General features: G+C 57.7%; 2 protein-coding genes across 5 annotated transcripts; one reads left to right on the forward strand and one right to left on the reverse strand.

Annotated features, from left to right (window-relative positions):
• Positions 1–3,193: 3,193 nt before the first annotated feature.
• HSH2D (hematopoietic SH2 domain containing) lies at positions 3,194–14,091 on the forward strand. 3 transcript variants are annotated; one of them, XM_079114744.1, is made up of 6 exons: positions 3,194–3,324; positions 7,014–7,160; positions 8,401–8,490; positions 9,377–9,542; positions 10,074–10,208; positions 12,492–14,091. In XM_079114744.1, exons 2-6 carry the CDS (start codon positions 7,036–7,038, stop codon positions 13,032–13,034), a joined length of 1,059 nt encoding a protein of 352 aa, XP_078970870.1. In that variant the 5' UTR covers positions 3,194–3,324; positions 7,014–7,035; the 3' UTR covers positions 13,035–14,091. The 3 variants fall into 3 exon arrangements, with proteins under 3 accessions (XP_078970870.1, XP_078970869.1, XP_078970868.1); XM_079114743.1 differs by having other exon boundaries at positions 3,223–3,328; XM_079114742.1 differs by lacking the exon at positions 3,194–3,324 and adding an exon at positions 3,337–3,525.
• A 1,304-nt stretch (positions 14,092–15,395) lies between these two features.
• CIB3 (calcium and integrin binding family member 3) lies at positions 15,396–21,219 on the reverse strand (the record flags this gene model as incomplete). Of its 2 annotated transcripts, XM_079114244.1 has the most annotated exons (6): positions 15,396–15,417; positions 16,757–16,952; positions 17,807–17,954; positions 19,337–19,448; positions 20,999–21,033; positions 21,169–21,219. In XM_079114244.1, the coding sequence occupies 6 exons, from the start codon at positions 21,217–21,219 to the stop codon at positions 15,396–15,398; spliced, it is 564 nt and encodes a 187-aa protein (XP_078970370.1). The 2 variants fall into 2 exon arrangements, with proteins under 2 accessions (XP_078970370.1, XP_078970371.1); XM_079114245.1 differs by lacking the exons at positions 19,337–19,448; positions 20,999–21,033.

A 21,219-nucleotide genomic window follows, 5' to 3' on the forward strand; every position in this document is an offset into this window, starting at 1 on the left:
CTGGTGTTAACATCCTAAATTGAAAACTCGCCACCCCGCCAAGTGCAATCTCAGAAGGCGGGGGCCCAGCCTCGCCCACCTGTCCGCTCTGAAGCCCTGCCCCAGCCTGGGTGGAGAGGGTCTAGCCCAGAGCCTCGTCCCCACTTCGGTGAGACAGCTCCTGGGCCGCATTGAACCCGTGCTGAACGTGAAGGGCGGATGGAGGTCGGTGTCACCTTCACGCCACCCTCGAGTGGAGCCGTCCTGACAGGGACCTTCCGCGTTTACCCCACCCAGGGAGGCCGCAGGGTTCCTTGACTGCCTCAGTCCCACCTTACGCCTGACCACTCATTCAGCAAGTCACTGGACTGAAAGATAGATCGATTGATTGCTTTCAGATCTGTGTGTGTATGTGTGTGTGTGTGTTTTGTTTTTTGTTTTCTGTTGTTTTTTTTGTTGTTGTTGTTGTTTTTTTTTTTTTTTTTTTTTTTTTTTTTTTTGGTCCTGGGGATTGAACTCGGGGGCACTTGAACACTGAGCCACCTCCCCAGCCCTATTTTGTATTTTATTTAGAGACAGGGTCTCACTGACTTGCTTAGGGCCTCACTAAGTTGCTGAGGCTGGCTTTGGACTCATGATCCTCCTGCCTCAGCCTCCAGAGCCGCAGGAATTACAGGCATGGGCCACCACACTCGGCTCAGATTTTTTTCTTTACTTTTCTTTTCAGGAGTCATTTTGCTTATTCCTGAGGACTGTGACAATGTGACAGGCATGGGGTGGCTCCATAGCTAGTGTCCCCTTGTATCAAGAGAAATCACATCTCAAATTTTTTAGTAACAGTTTATTGAGATATTTTCCCCACCATACAGTTCTCCCACTAAGGCATGCAATTGGGTGGCTTTTTAGTCCATACCCAGAATTGTGCCGTCGTCACCAAAGTTAATTTTAGAATGTTTATCATCCAGTCCCCTTTAGCAGTTGCTCCCCACCCCTGCCCCACCGGCTATCCCTGGCCACTGCCAATCTGCTTCCCGTCTCTATGGACATTTCCTCTCAGTGGAATCCTACACTGAGTAGCCTTCCATGGCTGGCATTTGTCACTCAGCATCATGTGTTCAAGGTCTCTCCATGGGTTGGTGTTCCTTTCCTTTTCATGGCAAAGTAATTTTCCACTGTGTGTGCTATGATTTGGATATGGCTTGAGTGTGTCCCCCAAAAGGTTCATGTGCTAAAAGTCAGTCCCCAATGTGGCAGTGTCCTGGTGGCACGTTTATGAGGTGGGGCCTAGTGGAAGGTAGAGGGACTCATGCTGGTCTCACAGGGTCGGGTGGGTCTCACCGGAGTTAGTCCTCTAGAAAGCAGATTGTCATAGTGAGGACTACTTGCTCGGCCCCTTCTGCATGATGCCCACTGCCTTTCTGCCTCTCTGCCACATCGTGATGCAACCAAAGGATCCTTGCCATCCTGCTGGGATCTTCCAGAACCATGAGCCAAATAAACCTCTTTATTCTATAAGCTCTCCAGCCTCACGTATTTTGTTGTAGCGACACAGGATACACAACACCTCCAGGCGCACCGCACTCGGCTCATCCGTTCATCCTGAGGGACGTCTGGATGGAGTCCGTCTTTCAGGCACCTGTCCGCTTTGCAAGTGAGCCACATTAGCTTCTGTCCCAGGGCCTTTGCCCTCGCTCTTTCCTCTTCTGTCAGCCTTTCCTGCTTGTGAACTCACCCAGCACCCATCTCACAGGCTGCGGGCTCCAGCAGTGCAGGGACCGGGCTGTCTTCTCCCTGCTTCAGCCCAGCATCTAGCACAGTGACCACCCAGAGCCAGGACTCAACGGACGCTAGTGGGAAGGGCGGACGAATGGAGAGGAGGAATCCGGGGGGAGAGAGGCACGTAAGGCCAGCGCCAGAGCGGCCTCGGGCCCTCCCCGCCCCACATCCGGAGCCGCGCATCTTCCCGGAGCTGAGCACACTGCCCACCTACCCGATGGCCACCCACTGGGGGCTGCAGATGTCCGGCCACCTGCTGAGGAAGAAGCCCACATCTGCCACGGGCGGGGGGCCGGGCACTGACACCTGCTTCCCCTTCCGTCCTCTGTGGCTGCGTGTCCACGCGTGGACTTCGGGGGGCGCTCTGTGGTGACATCTGAGAGGGCGTCCGTTTGTGGAGCCCACGTCCCGAGCGGTCAGGGAGGTGAGGCGGAGCCTGCGTGCTGCCGCCCAGGGTGCTGGGCCAGGATGGGCCAAGACCCTCTCCGTGCACATGAGATCCTCGGTGGCCAGGCTTCCCAAGTGACAAATTCCCGCAGGCCCTTCCTGTCCCCTCCCAGCAGTTCGCCCCACACCTTCCAGGCTAGGAGGAGCCCACTGGCCAAGGACAGCATGAGGGTCAGAGAAGTAGAGCAAGACGCCCAGGGTGGCCCAGTCTGGGGGACCTGGAGCCCCAGCGTGCATCAACCTGGACGAAGCCACAGAACAGAGAATCGATGCTGTCACTCGACTGAGCCCACATCCCCTCCTATCAGCTTCATGTGGCAAGAGAGGATGTTATCCTGCTCAGTCCACATCTGCAGAAACAGAAGCCCAGAGAGGCTGAGTGACTCATGCAAGGACACACAGCAGGTGAGGGACAAGCTGGGCTCCTTGTGTCTATTGCTTGAGTCGTTGACTCACAGACCCCAGACCCTCCCCTACCCCCACTTCCCTGAGCTGATCCACCGTGAGGTCTTGCCAGGCCAGCTGGGCCAGGCTGATAGGCCTGTGGAGGCCAGGAGCCAAGCCGTGAGGATGCGGCCGTTTCTGCCTGACAGGAGAGAAGGAAGTGGTTTTGCCTGTGTGCCCCAGGGGCTGAGGGTGGGGACAGCCGGCACACAGCCAGGCCCAGCCGCCCTCCTGTTTAGTTTATTTTAAAATCAGAAGAAAAGCCTGAATACCCTGAGTGTGAAAGTACGGTCACGAATCCGGCCTTGGATCACCTTGGTCTTGATCCAACACGGTTGCGAAACATAATTTCACACGCACTTTTACAGAGGCAGTTGTGAGGGGCACCGGCCACGCGGGGTCCAGCCACAGGGCCTTTGCTCATGCTGCTTCGCACCTCCTGCGCCCTCTCTACCCACCTCCCCCCTCTCTGCCCACCTACCCCCAGTTGAGCTGTCTTCTTCTTCCCTTCCTGTGCCCCTCCCTCCAGGTCACCTAGGCCTGCTCTGGGACTGCCACCAGCCCTTCCTGACCAGCATCCACTTTGCCATTGGGAGATGTCTTGCTAACTTCATTGCTTGACAGAATCCTGCACCTGTCCCGGGGTCCTCCCTCTGTCCTGCCAGGAGCTGGCACATAGTAGGTACTCAGTAAAGCTTGTCAAGGGCGGAGTGGGGGTCGGTGTCCCTCCACCTGGGCTCCCTCAGCTCCGCAGGGTGTCCGGCCACGCCCCGGGCTCTCGGGCTGGAGGAAGCAGGAACCGTCCCGCCCTGCCGCCTGCTGACGCACAGACCCTGAAGCGAAACCTAGGCTGCAGCTCGGCACCCAGGGGTCCCCCAGGTACTCGTCCAGACCCTCAGCCCTGCCCAGGCCCCTGCAGGCACAGAAAGGGGGTGGGCTGGGCCAGAAGGAGGGATGGGCAGGCGAGGTCCCTGGAGGCATGAGGGGTCCTGGAGGCCTGGAGGAGGGCTTCCTGGGGGAAGGGGCATTAGGAGCCACAGTGGGCGCCTGGGACAGGCTGTCGGGGGGGTCGGGCTGGAGCACAGGTGTGCCAAAAGCTGGGCACCCAGCGACTCAGGAGTGTGAAGCACCAGGACCTCAAGTTCAAGGTCAGCCTGGGCAACTCAGAGACCCTCTCAAAATGAAAACCAAAGGCTGGGGGTGAAGCTCGGGGCGAGCGCTTGCCTGGCGTGCGCTGGGCCCTGGGTTCCAATCCCCAGCACTGGGGGGCGGGGAACCAGCGTGCTGGGACGAGTAGGAGGTCCGAGTGACCAGGGTGCCCTGGGGGCCGGAGAGGCCCCGCCAGGCTCGGCTGCAGCCTCAGCACCCACAGCCCTGGCCCTGTGAGCACGGGCCTCGCTGAGGCTGACGACCCCGGGGGGGACTAAACACCCGGCCGCGGGCCGATGGTCAGGAAACCCCGTCTGTGGAGACAGAGACAGGAGCTCCGGCGCCAGGGCCCCCACGCGCCAGCGGAGGCACTGGGGAGTGAGGGGGAGAAAGTGCCAGCGGAGGAGGCAGGGAGGCTGCCCCAGAGGGGACGCTGCCCCTGCTGTCGGAGGATAAGTAGGAGTTCTCCACGGTGGGAAAAGGATGCCAGCACGGGGCTCGTGCGCATTCTGCGCCTCCACAGAGTCGCGCCTGACTCGGTGGTGGGAGCGGGTCCGAGGGACCTGCCACTTAGCGTTCTGTCCTGTGCTCACAGCCGAGGCGGGGTGGCTGGCCACCCGAGGCTCCAGGACGCAGCCTGAGGCGGAGGCACCCTTGCCCGAACCCAAGTGTCTCAACAGCCCCCAACAGGAAAGGCCAGCGAGGCCAAGGGGGACCTGCCCAGCCGTTAGGAACCTTGGGGCCGCAGGCCGCCGTGGCCACGAATCAGTCATCAGCGCTCGCAGGTGCACGCAGGCGCACTCTCACTGTCTCACCCGCACCTGTCCGGGTGACTATCATCAGGCCCAAATTTCAGCTGAATACAGGCACAGAGCGGTCAGGTGGCGTGGTCCGGCCACAGCTGAGTGGGGATTAGCTAAGCTCGAATTTGAACTCGGGGTATCTGGCTCCAATTGTAGACGCTTTGTTTTTTCTTTTTTTTTTTTTTTTATTCATTTTATTTTATTTATTTTTTTTTTTTTAGATGTACGGGGCAGAGTGTAATTGGACATTATACATACATGGAGTCTCACTTTGCTTTCCTGTGGTTGTACACGATGTATACTTTCACTGGTCCTGTATCCATGTATGAACACGGGACAGTTACTGTCCGGTTCATTCTACTGTCCTCCCCATTCCCATCCCCCTCCCTTTATTCCCCTTTGTCTAATCCAGTGAACTCCTATTCCTCCCACATTTTTTATTATTATTTGTGTGTCAGCTTCCACATATTAGAGAGAACATTTGGCCTTGGGATTTTTGGGGGGATTGGCTTATTCACTTAGCATGACCTCCAGCTCTATCCATTTACCTGCAAATGGCGGAATTTCATTCTTCTTTAAGGCTGAGTAGTATTCCATTGTGCATATATATCAGTTTCTTTATCCATTCATCTGTTGAAGGACACCTAGGTTGGTTCCATAGTTTAGCTATTGTGAATTTAGCCGCTATGAACATTGTTGTGGCTGTATCTCTGTAGTATGCTGATTTTAAGTCCTTTGGGTATAAACCGAGGAGTGGGATAGCTGGGTCAAATGGTAGCTCCATTCCAAGTTTTCTAAGGAATCTCCACACTGTTTTCCAGAGTGACTGCACCAATTTGCAGTCCCACCACCAATGTGTGAGTGCACATTTTTTCCCACATCCTCGCCAACACCTGTTGTTGCTTGTGTTCTTGATAATCGCCATTCTGACTGGAGTGCAGTGGATTCTCAGTGTGGTTTTGATTTACAGCTGCTGGAGATGTTGAGCATGTTTTCATGTATTTGCTGACTGTTCGTATTTCTTCTTCTGTGAAGCGCCTGTCCAGCTCCTCAGCCCATGCACTGATTGGGTTGTTTGAGGGTTTCGGTGTTGGGTTTTTTGACTTCTTCATATATCCTGGAGATCGGCGCTCTGCCTGAGGTGCAGGTGGAGATTTTCTCCCGTTGCGGAGGCTCGCTCACGTTCTTGGCTGTTTTCTTTGCTGGGAAGAAGCTTTTTGGCTTGATCCCATCCCACTCTTCATTCCTGGTTTTGCCTCTTGTGCTTTAGGGGTCTCCTAAAGGACTTCCAGACTCCTCAGAGACAGAGCCAGACCAGGGCCTTCCGCGTGCAGGGTCGTGGTGGGGCCAGAGGGAGGGTCCTGGGCACAATGCACCTATTAATTTCACTTGCCCAAGAGGTCGCAGGGCCACACCCCAGGGGCGGGCCGCCACTGAGAAAGTCAACAGTGCCCGCCCTGGTCCACAGGCCCCTGCTGTGGGAACAGCCCAGCCACAGACCTTCCTGACCCTGAGAATCAGAGGGCTGAGCTCCAGGTTGGAGAAGAAACCTGCTGGGCAGGAGGGGCCCCAGCAGGCGCCACCTTCGTACCAGTTTCCAAGTCAGTGCTCTCTCCCTGGGCTCCTCGGCAGGGACTCTCAAAGCCCAGGGGGGGCCTGAGCTTGAAATCGTAGAGAATGTGTGTGAATCAGTGACACAGCAGGTGTGTGGCAGGTGTGCCCACGGCAGCCGCCACCTCCAGCAACATTGGTGGCAGGAGCCACTGCGGCCACGTGGCTCAGTGTTCCATGAAACCATGGCAACCGCTGTGGTGCCTAGCTGTGTGCCAGCTGTCCCACTCATCACTCATCAATTCATCATCTCGTTGGCCCTGGGGACACTGACTTGATTTTTAAATACCCTGGAGTCTTGCGGGGCACAGTGGGGCACACCTGTAATCCCAGCTATTCAGGAGGCTGAGGTGGGAGGATCACAAGTTCGGTGCCAGCCTCAGCAACTCAGCCAGATTCTGTCTCAGAATAAAAACCAAAAAGGGCTGGGATGTGGCTCGAGGGAAGAGGGCCCGGGTTCAGCCCCCAGTACCACGAAGCAAACACGAAACTAAACAAAGCACCCTTCTCTTTGTGCGTGTGTGCGATCTGGCTGGGAGGGAACCAGGGCCCCCACAGCCAGGCGACCGCGCCGCCCCGGAGCGCCGCCCAGCACGGACGCGGAGATAAGGGGAGCTCGCAGGCACTCCTTCCTGTGGCGGGAGGGGTCCCAAGGAAGAGGAAACGCCCTGGGAGGTTTGGGAGCGGTCCGTGAGCGCGTGGCGCACAGTGGGTCTGCAGAACCGAGTGGCCCGCCGCCCGCTGGACCCGGCCCTGGGCGGAGATGGGGAGGGGCCAGCCTGACCCGCCCCCTCTCGCCCCCAGGTGGCCGCCCCACCCTGGAGCCATGACCGAGGCCGAGAGGCTGCCCCCACCGCTGCCCCCGCGACTGGACTGGTTTGTGCACACGCAGATGGGCCAGCTGGCCCGAAGCAGGGTCCCCGACTGGTTCCACGGGACCATCACCCGAGAGTGAGGACACGCCCCCCCCCCCCCCCCCCGCCCTGAGCAGATTGTCACTGCAGATTGCTGGGCCCCACTGAGCTCCGTGTGACCACAGGGTGAAACGGGCTCTGGAGCCCCAGGCGGGAATCTCTGCTTCCTCCCGGGACTTGCTGTGTGACCCTGGGCAGGTTCCTTCCCCTCTCTGGATCTCACCTTCTCTGCCCTTGGCGGCACCTGCCGCTTTACACTGGCAGGGCGGCACGATCCATGAACGCGGGACGGGGCTTCAGAATCCTCCTTAACACTGTCCCCAGGCAACGGGCGCTCCAGCCCTGGGATGGAACTCACGTGCCCTTTGTGTTTCAGAACGTGAGCTCTGAGGTGCGCGGGAGCCCGCCCGCCTCCAGCGCCAGCTCCAAGGAGGAAAGAACTTTCCCCACGCTCTGCACATAGGACATTGAGAGAATGTGGGACGGTCCCACGGAGGAGGCGCTGGCGTGGCGTCCGAGCTCTGTGCAGCTGCAGCCTAGCGGAAGCTGCGGGGAGCGATTTTAAATATTTTAGCAGCTCTATTGACAGAGCAGAAGGAATAAGATGTGGGTGATTTTCATCGCAGTTTATTTACTCCAGTGTACGCAGGAGATGAGCATCTGGACGCGCAATGCAGGCAGGAGTGTGCGTTCTTCGGTGCGGGTGTCCCTCCGTGTCCACGGGGGCTGGTTCCAGGGCCTCCCTGGGACACCAAAATCCGTAGATGCTCATGTCCCGATAGCAAATGGTGTAGTACTTGCATGAAACCTGCACAGAGAGGAGGAGAGAAGTGAGAGGGACAGTGAGCACTTTGGGGCACTTAGAGGTAGCAAGCCCCTCCATCTGTTTCCACACCCGCCCTGGGAATGAGGCCCACTTTCCCCTTGAGGAAGCTGAGGGTCAGAAAGGGATAGACACCTGCCTGAGGCCACACAGCCAGTGAGCAGCAGAGCTCAGTTTTGACTTCAAGTGCATCTGCTCGGGCTCCTGCTCCGCCACCTGGGACTCTCGATTCACCCAAAGGTGCTTTGGTGGGAGGAGATCAGCCCTGGGTCGTTGTCACCAGAGGTCGACTGCCACTTCTGGGGGACCACCTCTGTCCCTGAGTATCCCAAGATTTAAAACAACTGGGAGAAAATTTGGTTTTAGGTTGTTTGTTTAGAAAATCATGAATGCATGGAACCCAGTGTGCTGGGCAGTTGGGCTGTGGCCATGTCCCTCCTGTGTGCCTTTCCAGGGCTGCTGAGGACCTACTGGCGTCAGAACCACTGGGGTCTTTTCTCATCAGGGTCAGTCACAGCCACGTGGGCTACACTCTTTCCTACAAGTAAGGCTGGGCTGAGGGCCAGGGCGGGGACGGGGCTAGGTGGGCTCTGGGCTTCTTTTGAGAGGGAAAGGTGTGCTGCATGCCACGACTTCCTAGGTAGCAAACAACGTGCAGATCCAGCCACATTTGGCTGAAGAGCAGGGCTGCAGGTCTAGCTGGATCCAGCAGACATGGCTGTATCCAAGACATGGTGGCAACTTTGAGGCTATGTGTTTAAGCACAAGGGCTTCTGGGGGTTCTGAGAGTGACTACTGCCTTCTCTCAACTCTCGCCATCTAATTCATGAGTCTGACCCTTGGTTAAGGAAACCTAGGGCAGCCCGGCTTCTTAAGCCCTCAGGCCTGATTTGCATCTCAGAGGATTCAGAGCATGACACCACTTTCCAACAGGCAAATCCAAAGGATTCCAGGGCAAAGGTTAAAAATCCAAGCATTCAATGAAAGAATTAATCACAATTCGAAAAGTCCAAGCCTCCAGTTCTGTACTTGGAGGCTGTATGACCTTGGACATGTTACTCAGCCTCTCTGAGCCTCCTGCAAAATCATCATCTGTAATAAAGGAATACTACTTCATTTGATTACCTGAGCATTTATTGAGCACCTGTTGTGTGCCAGGCACACAGCTTTGAACTGGAGCCTGACTCCAAATGTTCATTGTTTAGGATTTCTATCCCTCATCGATCCCCAGCCAGGCACTGCGTTAAGCTTTGGCCTGGAGCAACTTGTTTCACTCTTAGGAGAACTCCTGAGGCCAGGCTGTCACCTCTTGTCATAAACGGAGACACAGGCACGGGGCGGTTAGCCCGTATGGAAGGTGGGCTGCGGCTGGGGGCTGCCTGTTGGGGGTGAGTGGAGGGGGAGCCGTAACCCCGGCAGTGTCTCTGCAGGGCCCCGAGCTGCTGCCGCCACTTCATGGTGAAGCTCTTGGACGACGGGAGCCTGGTGATCCCGGGGGAGAAGGTGGCGCACGCCTCCCTGGCCGCCCTGGTCGCCTTCCACCAGCAGAAGCCGGTTTGGCCGCACGAGGAGCTGCTGACCCAGCCCTGCGGGCAGGTGAGGGTGGGACCCCGAGGGCCACGGCGACCTCCCAGGGTCAGGACCTCGTGGTGCCGGCCTCGTCTCCCCCTTTCCTGCTCTGCCACTCCCTCAGTGCAGCCTCCCTTCACGCTGACCTCGCGGTCCCTGTCCTCACACACATGGTTTCACCTCTGAGGCCCACGCCCCTGGGGGATTTTTCACCCGAGCGCCTGTGCGGATGTACACTTGGCTGATCTGTAGGGGTGACATTTCCTTAAAGGTCCCTGGGGCGTGGCCCAGGGCCTGAGAGCCTGGAGAGGGCAGGAAGTGCCTCCTTATAAGGGTCGGTGGGCGTGGCCCAGGGCCTAAGTAGCAACTGTGGGTGGGGCATGTTTCTTATTAGGATCGCGGCGTGCCCTAGGTCCTAAAACTACCAGAGGAAGGACAGTCTGGGACCAGTCTTCAGGGTACATCCAGGATCTCAGCCTTTCCCTTTCCAAGGGAACTTAGGTCCTCAGGGCCAGGGTGAGGAACATAGGAGCTGACATAGGTCCTTTGGCCCTGCAGAAGGATCCAGCAAACGTGGATTATGAGGATCTCTTTCTTTACTCCAATACACTGGCAGAGGAGGCCATCAACCCTGCCCATGACCTCGGGGATCATCACAGACCTTCCTCCTGCCCAGTGACTGCACCTGAGCAGGTATGTGATGGCAGATGGACACCTCTGACCTGCAGGAGAGGCAGAAGCAGAGAATGACCAATGGCTGCCAGAGAGACTTTAGAGAACTCGATTCTATATCTAGGTGCCTAAAAGCCATTCAAGTGGTTTCCGGGCTCTGAGATTACAAACCAAATGCAACCTCAGCTCACTCCTCCTGCATTGCCTACTGGCTCAGCCCCTCGGCCATTTCTTCCCTTGTTCAGATGCATCAGCTAACCTCAGGACCTTTGCACATGCTGGTTCCTCCTCTGGGCATTTCCCTATGGTGGTTCCATTCTGGACCTTTTCCTGTGCTGGCCCACCTCAGGGCGTTTGCACATGCTCTTTTCTCCTTCCCCAGATTTCCATGTCGGGCTTCCTTTAACTCTCCTTCAAGTATCTCCCTCCCCAGTCTCTGGACCTCCAATGGACCCCACGCGTTACCCTTTTTATTCCTTGCAAAGAGCTCCTTGCAGTTTAAAAAGCTCTTGTTTATTTCTGGGTTTATACGTCTCCTGTCGACTTCTCTCATCAAACCATGAGTTCCAGGAGGCCAGCTTGTCCTCCTGACCTGTTCACCGCTGCTTTTCTCATCCCCCAACGAAGATCTGGCACACTGAGGGAGCTCAGCTGATGAATCTGCTGAGGAGATGAAAGAATGAATAAATGAACTAATGTATCCCAGCCTCAGGTGCCCCTAGTGGAGGCCTGAGTGTCCTCCAGGCCTCCTGCGTGGCGGGGAAGTTCTGACTGCAGTGGACACAAAATAGACTAGTGTGCTGGACATCTCTGGGGGTGCAGGCGGGGGGAAGTCAGGGAAGGCTCCCTGGAGGAGGCTGCACAGAGCTGGGCTGTGCAGGTTGAGGAGGAGCCAGGCTCACGTAGCAATCAGGACAGGCATCCAGGCAGAGGGAACAGCAGATGCAAAGGTCCTGGGGCTCCGTGTGTCGGAACACAGAATAAAAACAGGTGGGGTGTGGATGGGAGTGAGAGTCAGAAGGTGGAGCCCCGGGGTCAGCAGGGCCTTGGGGCCAGGGTGAGGAGCGGGAATTCTGTTCCAGATGTGCAGGGAAGCCAAAGGACAGCGCCAGAGTGATGACATTGGCGGTGTTCAGGGCTCCGTGTGGCTGCGGAGGGAGCTGTTGGGAAGCAAGATGGGAAGATGAGGCTCAGCTGGGCGGCACTGGGATGGGAGCCTGGGGGTGGGAACAGTGGGCTCAGTTGTGACATTTTCGGAAGAGCTTGCTGATGCAGAGGGTGAGGGACCCCATCGTGGGGCAGGTCCCTTTTGGGGAGGTGGAAGTTAGGGAGCATGTCACTGGGTGCGTTAGTCTAGTGGCCAGGCTGGCTGGGCTGTGTCCCTGGTACGCTGGGGCTGCCCCACCTGGGGGAGGGGGCGGGGTATTGATGCTCCACCTGCCGTTAGTCCTTGGGGGACTTTAAGGTTCTGATTCCTCGGTGCCATGGGCGCCAGTGACCAAGGAGACTCCCAGGTACAAAGGCCCTGGTCCTGGCACATGGGAGCCAGGCTGGGGGCTCTGAAGCGCTGGGGCAGGAGGTGGGCAGGGAGGCCCGCAGGCAGCGTTGGCCACAAGTGACATTCAGTTAGGGACCGAACAGCCGGGTGGACCGGGGCTTTGAGAACGTCCCCTGGGCCACTTTCTGATCCCCTGCCTCTTCTGTCCAGCCCCGGAGCTAAGCATGGCTTTTAAGTTTTTAGATTATTTTAAAAACACAAGTGAGACTCACGACGTAACCAGATGGCCCCTCCATTTCCCTGCCCACAAGTGAACTTCTATTGAGACGCAGGGAGCCGTCCACGCAAGGCCGCCGGGGCTTCTGCCCGCACATGGCTGACCGAGCGGGAGCCCATCCCGGGCCGGCGGACAGGCGGGTCCTCGCTGGGCAGCAGGGGCGATGGTCCCACGAGACTGCCAGGGAGCCGAGAAAGCCCTGTGGCTCGGTGACACGGCCAGCGCCTGGGCGCCGATGGCCGAAGGACGACGGTGACGTCGCTGCGCGCGCCGCGCCACACCGGGGCGGATGGCAGAGGACGTGTGTTCTCGCGGCCACTGCACCAGGCCTGGGCCGGAGCGGGGTGCCCGGCCCGGTTCCGCTGCTCGGCCGGCCCTGGGCTCGGGAGCCGGGTGGTCAGCAAGGAGGGCACGGGCTCGGGTCGCGGCGCTCGCGATGTTCCCGGGCCTCGAGGCATCGGGAGGGCCCGGGCCCCGACTCAGAGCCTCTCGGGCGGCCTGGCCCCAGGTGACCGGTGCTCCCTTGCAGGTCCCCGCGAGGCCAGCCCTGCCCCACCAGGCGCCGGCCGGGAGAGGCCCCGCCCAGGAAGCCGCTGCCTCCCGCCCCGCCGAAGCGCCTTTGGGGCAGGCCTGCCGCAGACTCTGGAGGAGCCTCAAGGCGCGGCCCCCGCTGCCGCTCAAGTCCCACCTCGCGGCCCTGAGTTTGTCGTCACTCCGGGATGCCTGGCCGTCATCAGTGACCCGCGGCTCCAGGGCCCAGGCGCACAGCAGACAGTACTCAGCAGAAGCAGCCTGGAGGGACAGTGTCTCCAGGGACCCTTGTGTGGCCACAGCCTTTGACCCCTCACAGCCCCAGGCCCCAAGACACAGGGACGCCTCCTCCAGGAAGGCCGCCAGGCCCATGAGCTGGAGCGGGGTGGCCACAGGGGTCAGGGGTTGGCACCAAAAGGTAGCGCGGGCCCTGTCTTCCCAGGAGACCAAGCTGGAGCCGGGCGACGTGGCCGAGCCCCAGGTGGACTGGCTCCCCGAGGAGTACCTCCCGCCACCACCCTTCGCCCCTGGGTACTGCTAGCGGGGGCTGCCCCAGCGCCAGGACCATGCCAGGGGCCCCGCGCTCCTGAAGCGCGTCCCTCTGCCACCGTCCCACACCCTCGGCGGGTGACTGGGGAACCCGGTCCTGCTATTGACACCGCGTAGCCCGTTTAATAATGATGATCCAGGTGCAACTGGGCAGTGCACACGCCTGTAACCCTGACCCCTCCATCCCCTGCTTGGAGGCTGAGGCAGGAGGATGGCGAGGTCAGAGCCAGCCTCCGCAACTTAGTGAGGCCCTAAGCACCTCAGAGAGACCCTGTCTCCAAATAAAATACAAAAAGGGCCGGGATGTGGCTCCGTGGGAAAGCGTCCCTGGGTTCAATCCCTGGTACTGCCACAGCAACAGTAATATTCAGAAGTCATGGGGTGGTCGAGATGCCTACTGTGTGCCAGGCCCGGTGCCAGATCCTCATCCGAGGGCCCACATCTCAAGTCCGACCAACCACAGATCAAAAGTGTTGAAAAGGGGCCGGGATGTGGCTCAGGGGTGGAGTGCTAGCCTAGCATGTGTGAGGCCCTGGGTTCCACCCCCAGCTCCACGTTAAAAAACTAAACAAAATAAAGGTATTGTGTCCATCCACACCTAATATATATATAGGAAAAAACTTTATCCCGAACATGTATGGATGTTTTTCTTGTCATTACTTCCTTAAAAAATATTGTATAATAGTTATTTCCATAGTGTTTGCACTATATTCTATATTATAAGTCATCTAGAGATGATTTAAAGCCCATGGGCAATTTTCACAGGTTACATATAAATTCTGTCACTTTATGCAAGTGACTTGAGCATCTGTGGATTTGGGTATTCAAGGGAGGTCCCAGAACCAGTCCCTGAGGATGCTGGGAGCCCACCGTACATGTTCCTTTCCTGCCTCTAAGCCAGCCTCTGCGGGAGGGCCCCTGTCCACATTCTGAAGAAGAGACTGAGGTTCAGAGAGAAGAGGCGTGGCAGAGCCACAGGCAGCAGGGCGCGAGCATCAGGATTGGAAGCTGGCGCGTCTGAGCTATTGGGCGCCCCGTCTGTAAAACCACAGGGCAGGGGCCTCAGTCAGCACAGAGCCGTGCTCAGGGGACTCAGTTCCAACGCACACCTCCCTCCCTCCGGGCTTGCCGCACAGCGGGACGTCACCTGCATCAGCATTTGGAGTAGCACAGTGAGCCTCTTTCCTTTCAAAACGGAGGGGAGCTGGTGAGCACAGTGGCTCTGGCCCATGACCCCAGTTACTCGCAAGGCTGAGGCAGGAGGATCACAAGTTCAAGGCTAGCCTCAGTAACTCTGAGAGGCCCTCAGCAACTCAGTGAGACCCTGTCTCAGAATAAAATTTTAAAAGCTCTGCAGATACAACTCAGTGCAGAGCACTTGCCTAGTATATGCAAGACTGGGGGTTCCATTGGTGGTGCCAACAAAAAAGGAAAAGGAGGAGGTGGCACGGGCTTATGGTTGCGGACGGCCTCTGGAGGGAATCCTGGGTCAAAGTGCTGTGTGACGTTTGGCAAATCTAAACTTCTCTGGGCTGTTTTCTAATCTGGAAAACGGGAAGAAGACAGTGGCTTCTCAGGAGCTGACGAGATGCAGATAAAACCTGGGGAGTTGGCACAGAGGTGCTTGATCTTTAGGGGCCGAGGTGGGCTAAGCTTTCTAGAAAGGATGCACAGTGGAGGTGTCTGGAAGGGCTCTGGGCCTGGCGTTAGTTGCAGGTCCCTGGGACAGACTGGGGCCACAGAAGAAGGTCCTGGGGACCCCCAGGTGGAGTGGTGTGGGGAGGAGGTGTGGAGTGAGGTGCTGCCTCTGCAAAGGACTGGCCTTGGTCTTCCTCCAAATGCAAACTGTCAAGAGCTGTGCCCACCTCAGCAAATGCCCTTCCCATCACCACCCCCCTCACAGGCGTCCCTACGGCAGCTGTAATGAATCAGCTGAGCGAGTCTCAGTTCCTTTGATGGAACAGAAGACTTGAGCAGCTGGTGGTGAGATTCTGCCTTGAGGCTCACGGGGGCGGGGTGCGCCTGATCTCCCGCCTGTTTTGCCTGTGGGGACCCACGACTCGCACTTCCAGCATTCACGGTGGAGAGAGATCCAGAAGCCAGCTCATTCCTCCTACAAACGAGGAAATGTGTGGCCCAGAGAGGGTAAGCCATACCCAAGATCACACAGCAAAGGGCAGAGGTAAGATTCCAAGCCTCCTCCCTCCCATCTGCCCAATGTAAGATGGCAAGTGTCCTCCCAGCAAGGGTGACTCAGTGTCTTGTGTTTATTTCCAGTGCCCGGGGAGGCCAGAGTCCACAGTGGGGCGAGTGTCCCCGCCCTCCTCCGGCCAAGTCCTCCTGTGCGGTGCCCTCAGATGCGGATGTGGAAGGTGCTGTGTGCAGAGAGAAGAGGAGTCAGTACCGTGGAGCACAAGCCACCCACCCTCCTCCTGGGCAGTCCTGCCCAGAGTCCCTGAGGCAGGCAGGGAACACGGGGAGATGGACCCCCTCAAGCAATCTAGACGTGGCTCTCGTCCTGTTAGGACTTGTGAGCACGTCTTTGCTTTTTGTGTGTGTGGTCCTGGGGACAGATCCACCCAGGGGCACTTTACCACTGAACTGCATCCTTGGTCCTTTTTATTTTATTTTGAGACAGGATCTCCCTAGGTTGCTGAGGCTGGCCTCCAATTTGTGATCCTCCTGTCTTGGCCTCCTGAATTGCCAGGTTCACAGGTGTGCACCACCATGCCTGGTTGTTAGATCTGTTTACATCCCAGCTCCACCCTATATGTGCTCTGGACTCAGTTTAGCCCTCCGTAAAATGGGGATAATGGCTGTTCCTCAGTGGGACTGAAGTGAGGATGAAGGGATTGGGGGCACAGGGGACACAGAGCTTGGCCAATGGCGGCGAACTCCCAGTTTCCATCATTTATCTCTATTTACCAGGAGACCCGTCTTGCGGACCAGGGTAGAGGAGGTCTTTGCATGCGCTAAAGGACATCATCAATAATAATGGCAATGGCAGCAGGACAGCCCATGCTTACTGAACACCTACTGTGTGCCAGACTCCACCCTAAATTCTTCCCACGTGCTAAGGCAGGGCCCCACAGCCTTATTCTGTAAAGGACAAATAGTTGATATTTGTGCAACCAGTCAACGGCACAACAGCATATTGTCATAGACAATATGTACATGAATGGGCATGGCTGTGTGCCAATAAAACTTTATGTGTGGACACAAAGTTTGAATTTCCTACCATTTTCACCTGTCGTGGAATGTTATTTTTTCCCTAATCATTGAAAAAATGGAAAAACCAACCTTTGCTCATATAAAGTACAAAAACAGGGTGGATGTGGCCCAAGGGCCGTAGTTGGTCAACCCTGCGTTAACTCACTTAGCTCTCCATGGCAGCCCTGTAGCCAGGGTTCTGATTCTCCCCACAGGCTGCCAAGTACACCTGTACAGTCTGTTCACTGCACAACTGTTCAGGTAATGCAGGCTGAAGTGCAGCTGTGTCACCCTTGACCAAAAAACTGCATCCACCCATGAGAGGTGGCTGGGGGGCTCCTAATTACCCCCCTTTTACAGACGCAAGGACTGAGCCCAGGGAAATTGAGAAAGTTTCCCCAGGTCACAAATGAATCCACAAAGGAACCTGCAAAACGGCGTGTGTGAACTGTGCACGAGGGCCCCTTTCACACATGGGAACGGGCGGCGCGGCGCCGGCAGCACCTGAGGAAGTCAGGAGCCCGCAGAATCATGTTCTGGAAGTCCTCCAGGGACAGCCGCCCGTCGTGGTCGCCGTCGGCTTCGTCCAACACCTTCTCGCACACCAGGCTCACCTCCTCGGCACTCAGCTCCCCCCGCGTCAGCTTGGTCACGGTCTGCTCCAGGTCCCCAGCGCAGATGTAGTCGTCGTCGTTAAAGTCTGTGGCGCAGACAGTGGGCAGCACGGGTGGGGACACGGGTGACAGGCAGACTGGGCCACCGGTCAGCACATCTGTCCCGGTGTTACAGCAGAGGAAACCGAGGCACCGGGAGACCACCCAGGACCTCAGGGTGGAATCGGGGCTTGCTCTGGAGTTGGGCAGGGGCTGCTGGGAGTTCATTCATTCATTCAGTCGACAAATACCCTGCGTATGGTGTGCCAGACACCAGATCGCATTCTCACTCAGCAAGTGTTTATTGAGTGCCTACTGTGTGACAGGCACTCTGAGAACTATTTTTCATTTCTTCACCCCAAAAGTACATATCGAGGGCCTACTGTGCATGGGGCACTGTGATAACTTTTATTTCATTCACTCAACCAGTATTTATTGAGCAACTACTACGTGTTGAGCACTGTGAGAACTGCTGTTCATTCATTCACTCACTTAGGAGCATTTATTGAGTGCCTACTCGGTGTCAGTCTCTGAGATACCTGCTTTTCTTTCATTTATTAATTCAACAAATATTTACTGAACAGCTACTATGTGCCAGGCACAGGAGGCGGCTGGTGAATGAGACATCATCACCACCCCTGGGAGCCCTTGGAGAAGTGGTGAAGTGACAGATCCGTGAAAGGTGACCCAGCGGTGCCTGGTGCTGGGAGGGAGGAAAGATGGTGGACGGGAGCCGGGGCGGGGCCTGGGTGTGGTCCAGGACCCGCGAGGCCAGCGTGGCTGGGCCCAGCGAGCGGGAGGGGGATTGGGGCAGGCGCAGGGCAGGGCCAGAGGACCCGGGGCCGGGGACTCGGTGCGGGGCTCCGTCTGGCGCGCTCCCTGCCCGGGGTCCTGCACGCACCGTAAATTTTAAAAGCGTAGTAGGCCTTGAGGTCGCGCGGGGCCATTTCGCTCATCACGGAAAACATGTCCAGGAAGTCGTCCAAGGTCATGTGGCCGTCCCCGGCCTGGGAGAAGACCTGGGCAATCCTCTGGCGGAAGGGGTTGTCCTGGCCGGGAAGCGGGCGGAGGCCTGGCCTGAGCAGCTCTCAGGGTCCAGCGGGCCAGTCCCGGGCTGCCTCCAGACGCCCGGTGCCCTCCGCCCTGCCGTCCGTCCTGGACAGGACCTCAGGCAGGCCCACTCTGCCCCTGTGGTCTGGTCCCTGCTTCCGGTTCCCGGGGAAGCCGCCATGAACCAGGGAAGGTCAATCAGCGATTTCTATTATTTATCCAACAATTGTGATTGGCTCTGGCATGGGCATGTGACTCAACCTAGCCAATCAGAGGCTGCCCTGGAATGTTTTCTGAGAAATTGGGGAGGGTCTTGCTTTCTGCTGCTGGTGGAGCTGCAGAAGCTAAAGCAGGGTGGTGGCAGTTCCTTCCACTACCTTGAGGAGAGGCTGCCTGGGACCAAGCCTCTTCCCGAGGGGAGATGGCAGGTGGAGGGAGGTTTCTGAGCATGTCACCAGAGGGCCTGCTTCTAGCCAGACCTGACCTGCTCCTGAATTCTTTTTCAGTTGATCCAATTCATTCTGTTCCTCTCAAAGGAGGTTTCATCACTTGCAGTAAAACAGTCTTTCATATCTGTCATTTCTGTATGCACAGATTCCACCAACCACAGGTTGAAAATACTCAGAAAAAAATTGTGTCTGGCCTGGTGTGGTTGGCACACCGCTCAGGAGGCTGAGACAGGAGGATCGCGAGTTCAAAGGCAGCCTTGGCAAAAGCAAGACTCTAAGCAACTCAGTGAGACCCTGTCTCTAAATAAAATACAAAATAGGGCTGGGGATGTGGCTCAGTGGTCAAGTGTCCCTGTGTTCAATACCCAGTACCAAAAAAAAAAAAAAAAAAATTGTGTCTGCACCGAACAGATACTGAACTTCTTTCTCCTGCCACTTCCCCGTAAGCAGCACAGCGTCTGGGTGTGTGCATGGCGGCTCCCGTCATTTAGAGAGGATTTTGAGGCTACAGAGGGGCACACACAATGGGTTCTGTACACCCCTGTACTGGAGGGATTTGAGCATATAAAGTGTGGGGTTCCTACAGCGGGTGTCCTGGAACTAATTCCCTGCAGATACCAAGGGGAAGCTCTCTCAGGCTCCCTTCCGAAGCAGAACCCACGTGTCGAACAACCAGCCAAGAAGTAGCACCTCCTGTCACAGAACCTCCACTCCCCAAGTCTTCGTGGCCCCTCGCCTGTGTCAGCCCATCCCACCCTCTCAGCGCTCTCTAACCCTGTTACGTTGCAGCTGTGTGACATGAACAAGTCCTTTGACCTCTCTGAGCCTCACTGTTTCCTTCTGTAAAATGGGGTACTTGTGGCCTCATGGGTAGGTGGGCCCCAGGCGCTGCCGCTGCTCGATTTCCCCTTCCTGCCAGGGCCCAGGCGTACCTTCAGCTCTGGCATGCTGCCGATGAGCTCGTAGGGCACCTTCACATCTGGGCAGCTGGTATAGTCGAGGGGCACGAGCTGGGGGGCCAGGTCCTGGTAGCGATAGAAGAGCCTGTGTGGGGAGGAGAAGTCGCGAAAGGCTGAGCCAGGAGGGGGGTGTCCCTCCTCTCCAGCACTTCCAGCGGTTCACCCCACAAGGAAGAGAAGGATGCTGGGTTCCCCAGGATACCTCAGTCCTGAGTCGGACCCTCACACAGACAGAGCCGGACTCAGGCACTTTGACCCCGACCTGGGGACAAGGCCAAGGCAGTGAGAAGGGCCCAAGGCTGGAACACGGAAAGCAAGCTAGAGAGAAGGAAGAACTTGCTGGAGGAGGGGCCTCTGGTGTGGGGCTTAGAAGTAGGAGTAGGAGTTCACCAGGGAGGGAGCGTTAGGAGAAAGGAGGTGCCAAAGGCTGGATCGGGTCACAGCGAGCACCCGAGACCCTGGCTTAAGCTCTGCATTTCTGGACGTGGTCACCTCGTGGGCAGACCCTGCCCCTCCCGCCCCGGCCCCTGGTTCTCAGCGTCCTCCCTCTCCGTGGCGGGAGGAAGCCGCCAGTGCTCAGGTCTTTTGAAAGGACAAATTGCAAAGCCCTGAGTGCCACAAACCTTGCCCAACCGCGCAGCCGGCTCTCCACTCCGCTGCCCTCACCAGGGGACGCCCTGCCTTCCCTGGTGCGTGCGAGCGGCAGCCCCGTGGAGACTGTCGGGTGATTCTGAGGTCCCCACGCTGAGGAGGCCAGGAACCCCTGGGCTGCACGATGCTAGGAACTTGAGACCGGGACCTGGAACTTCAGTCCCGGCACCCGCTCCCGGCAGGCGCCCTCAGGGATGCCCTGAGTTTGGGCCCCTCCCACCGGAGACTGTCATTCCGTCTGACAACCCAGAAGCCGTCAGACTCCCCGGGGCCCTGCACAGCTGCCCTGGGCCTGAGGTCAGCCCAGCCCGTCTGAACCTCAGTTTCCCCACCGGTAACCTGATCGGGATGGCCAAGGTGACCCTGCAAGCTGTCCTCACCCAGACAATGGGGCTCACTGGTGAGGAGTGTGTCCATCAATAATGGATGTCCGGTGCCCACACAGCTGGGGCTTTGGCCCTGATCGCTCTGCAGCTGAACCCTGGCCAGCTTGGGTTTCACAGCTCCAAGTTCATGGGTGGGGCCCCTGGACAATAGCCCCACAGGCCGAGATGACGTGGGCCACTCGTCTGTGCCCGTCTCGTTGGGCTCACGCCAGGGACCTGCAGAAGCCCCGGGTCACCTCCACACACATCGCTTTGCTACCGCCAAGTCCAGAGCTGGCTCTGGATTCTGCCCCTGGACTTCCAGCCTCCGGTCCTAGCCTCCACACCCTGCCCTCGGGGAGACGCTTCCGAAGGGGACCCTCCCCTCCCTGTTCACACACCATCCATGGCTCCCTGCCACCTTTGGGAGAAAACCCAAACTCATGAGCATAGAGACTGTGACAAATGGCAGGACTTGACTCCTCGGCTTCCCGCCTCTGCCTCCATCCACCTCCCCCACGTCGGCAGTAACTTCAGGGACACTGATGTATCACGGGCCATCAACGGCAAATGTCCTCCAGCAAGGGCCGGGGTCTCCCCAGCTCCTCCTCCCGCTGACCTCATGATCTCCTTCCTGGTGAAGAACGTGCAGTCCTGCGGAGAGAAGTCGGCTTGGCCCGGCCCCACCCTGGGGCTCCTTCCCCACCCCCCAGGCCACCCCGGCTAAGGGACGCTGCCCCCTCCCGGGCCAGGAACCCGAGTGGGACCCAGGCTGCTGGCCACCCGTACCTGGTAGGCTTCCAGCTGCTCATGAGTGAAGATGGTCTGTTTGTTACCCAT

The sequence above is a fragment of the Sciurus vulgaris genome, assembly GCF_902686455.1.
Source record: "Sciurus vulgaris genome assembly, chromosome: 16".
NCBI classification, from domain to species: domain Eukaryota; kingdom Metazoa; phylum Chordata; class Mammalia; order Rodentia; family Sciuridae; genus Sciurus; species Sciurus vulgaris.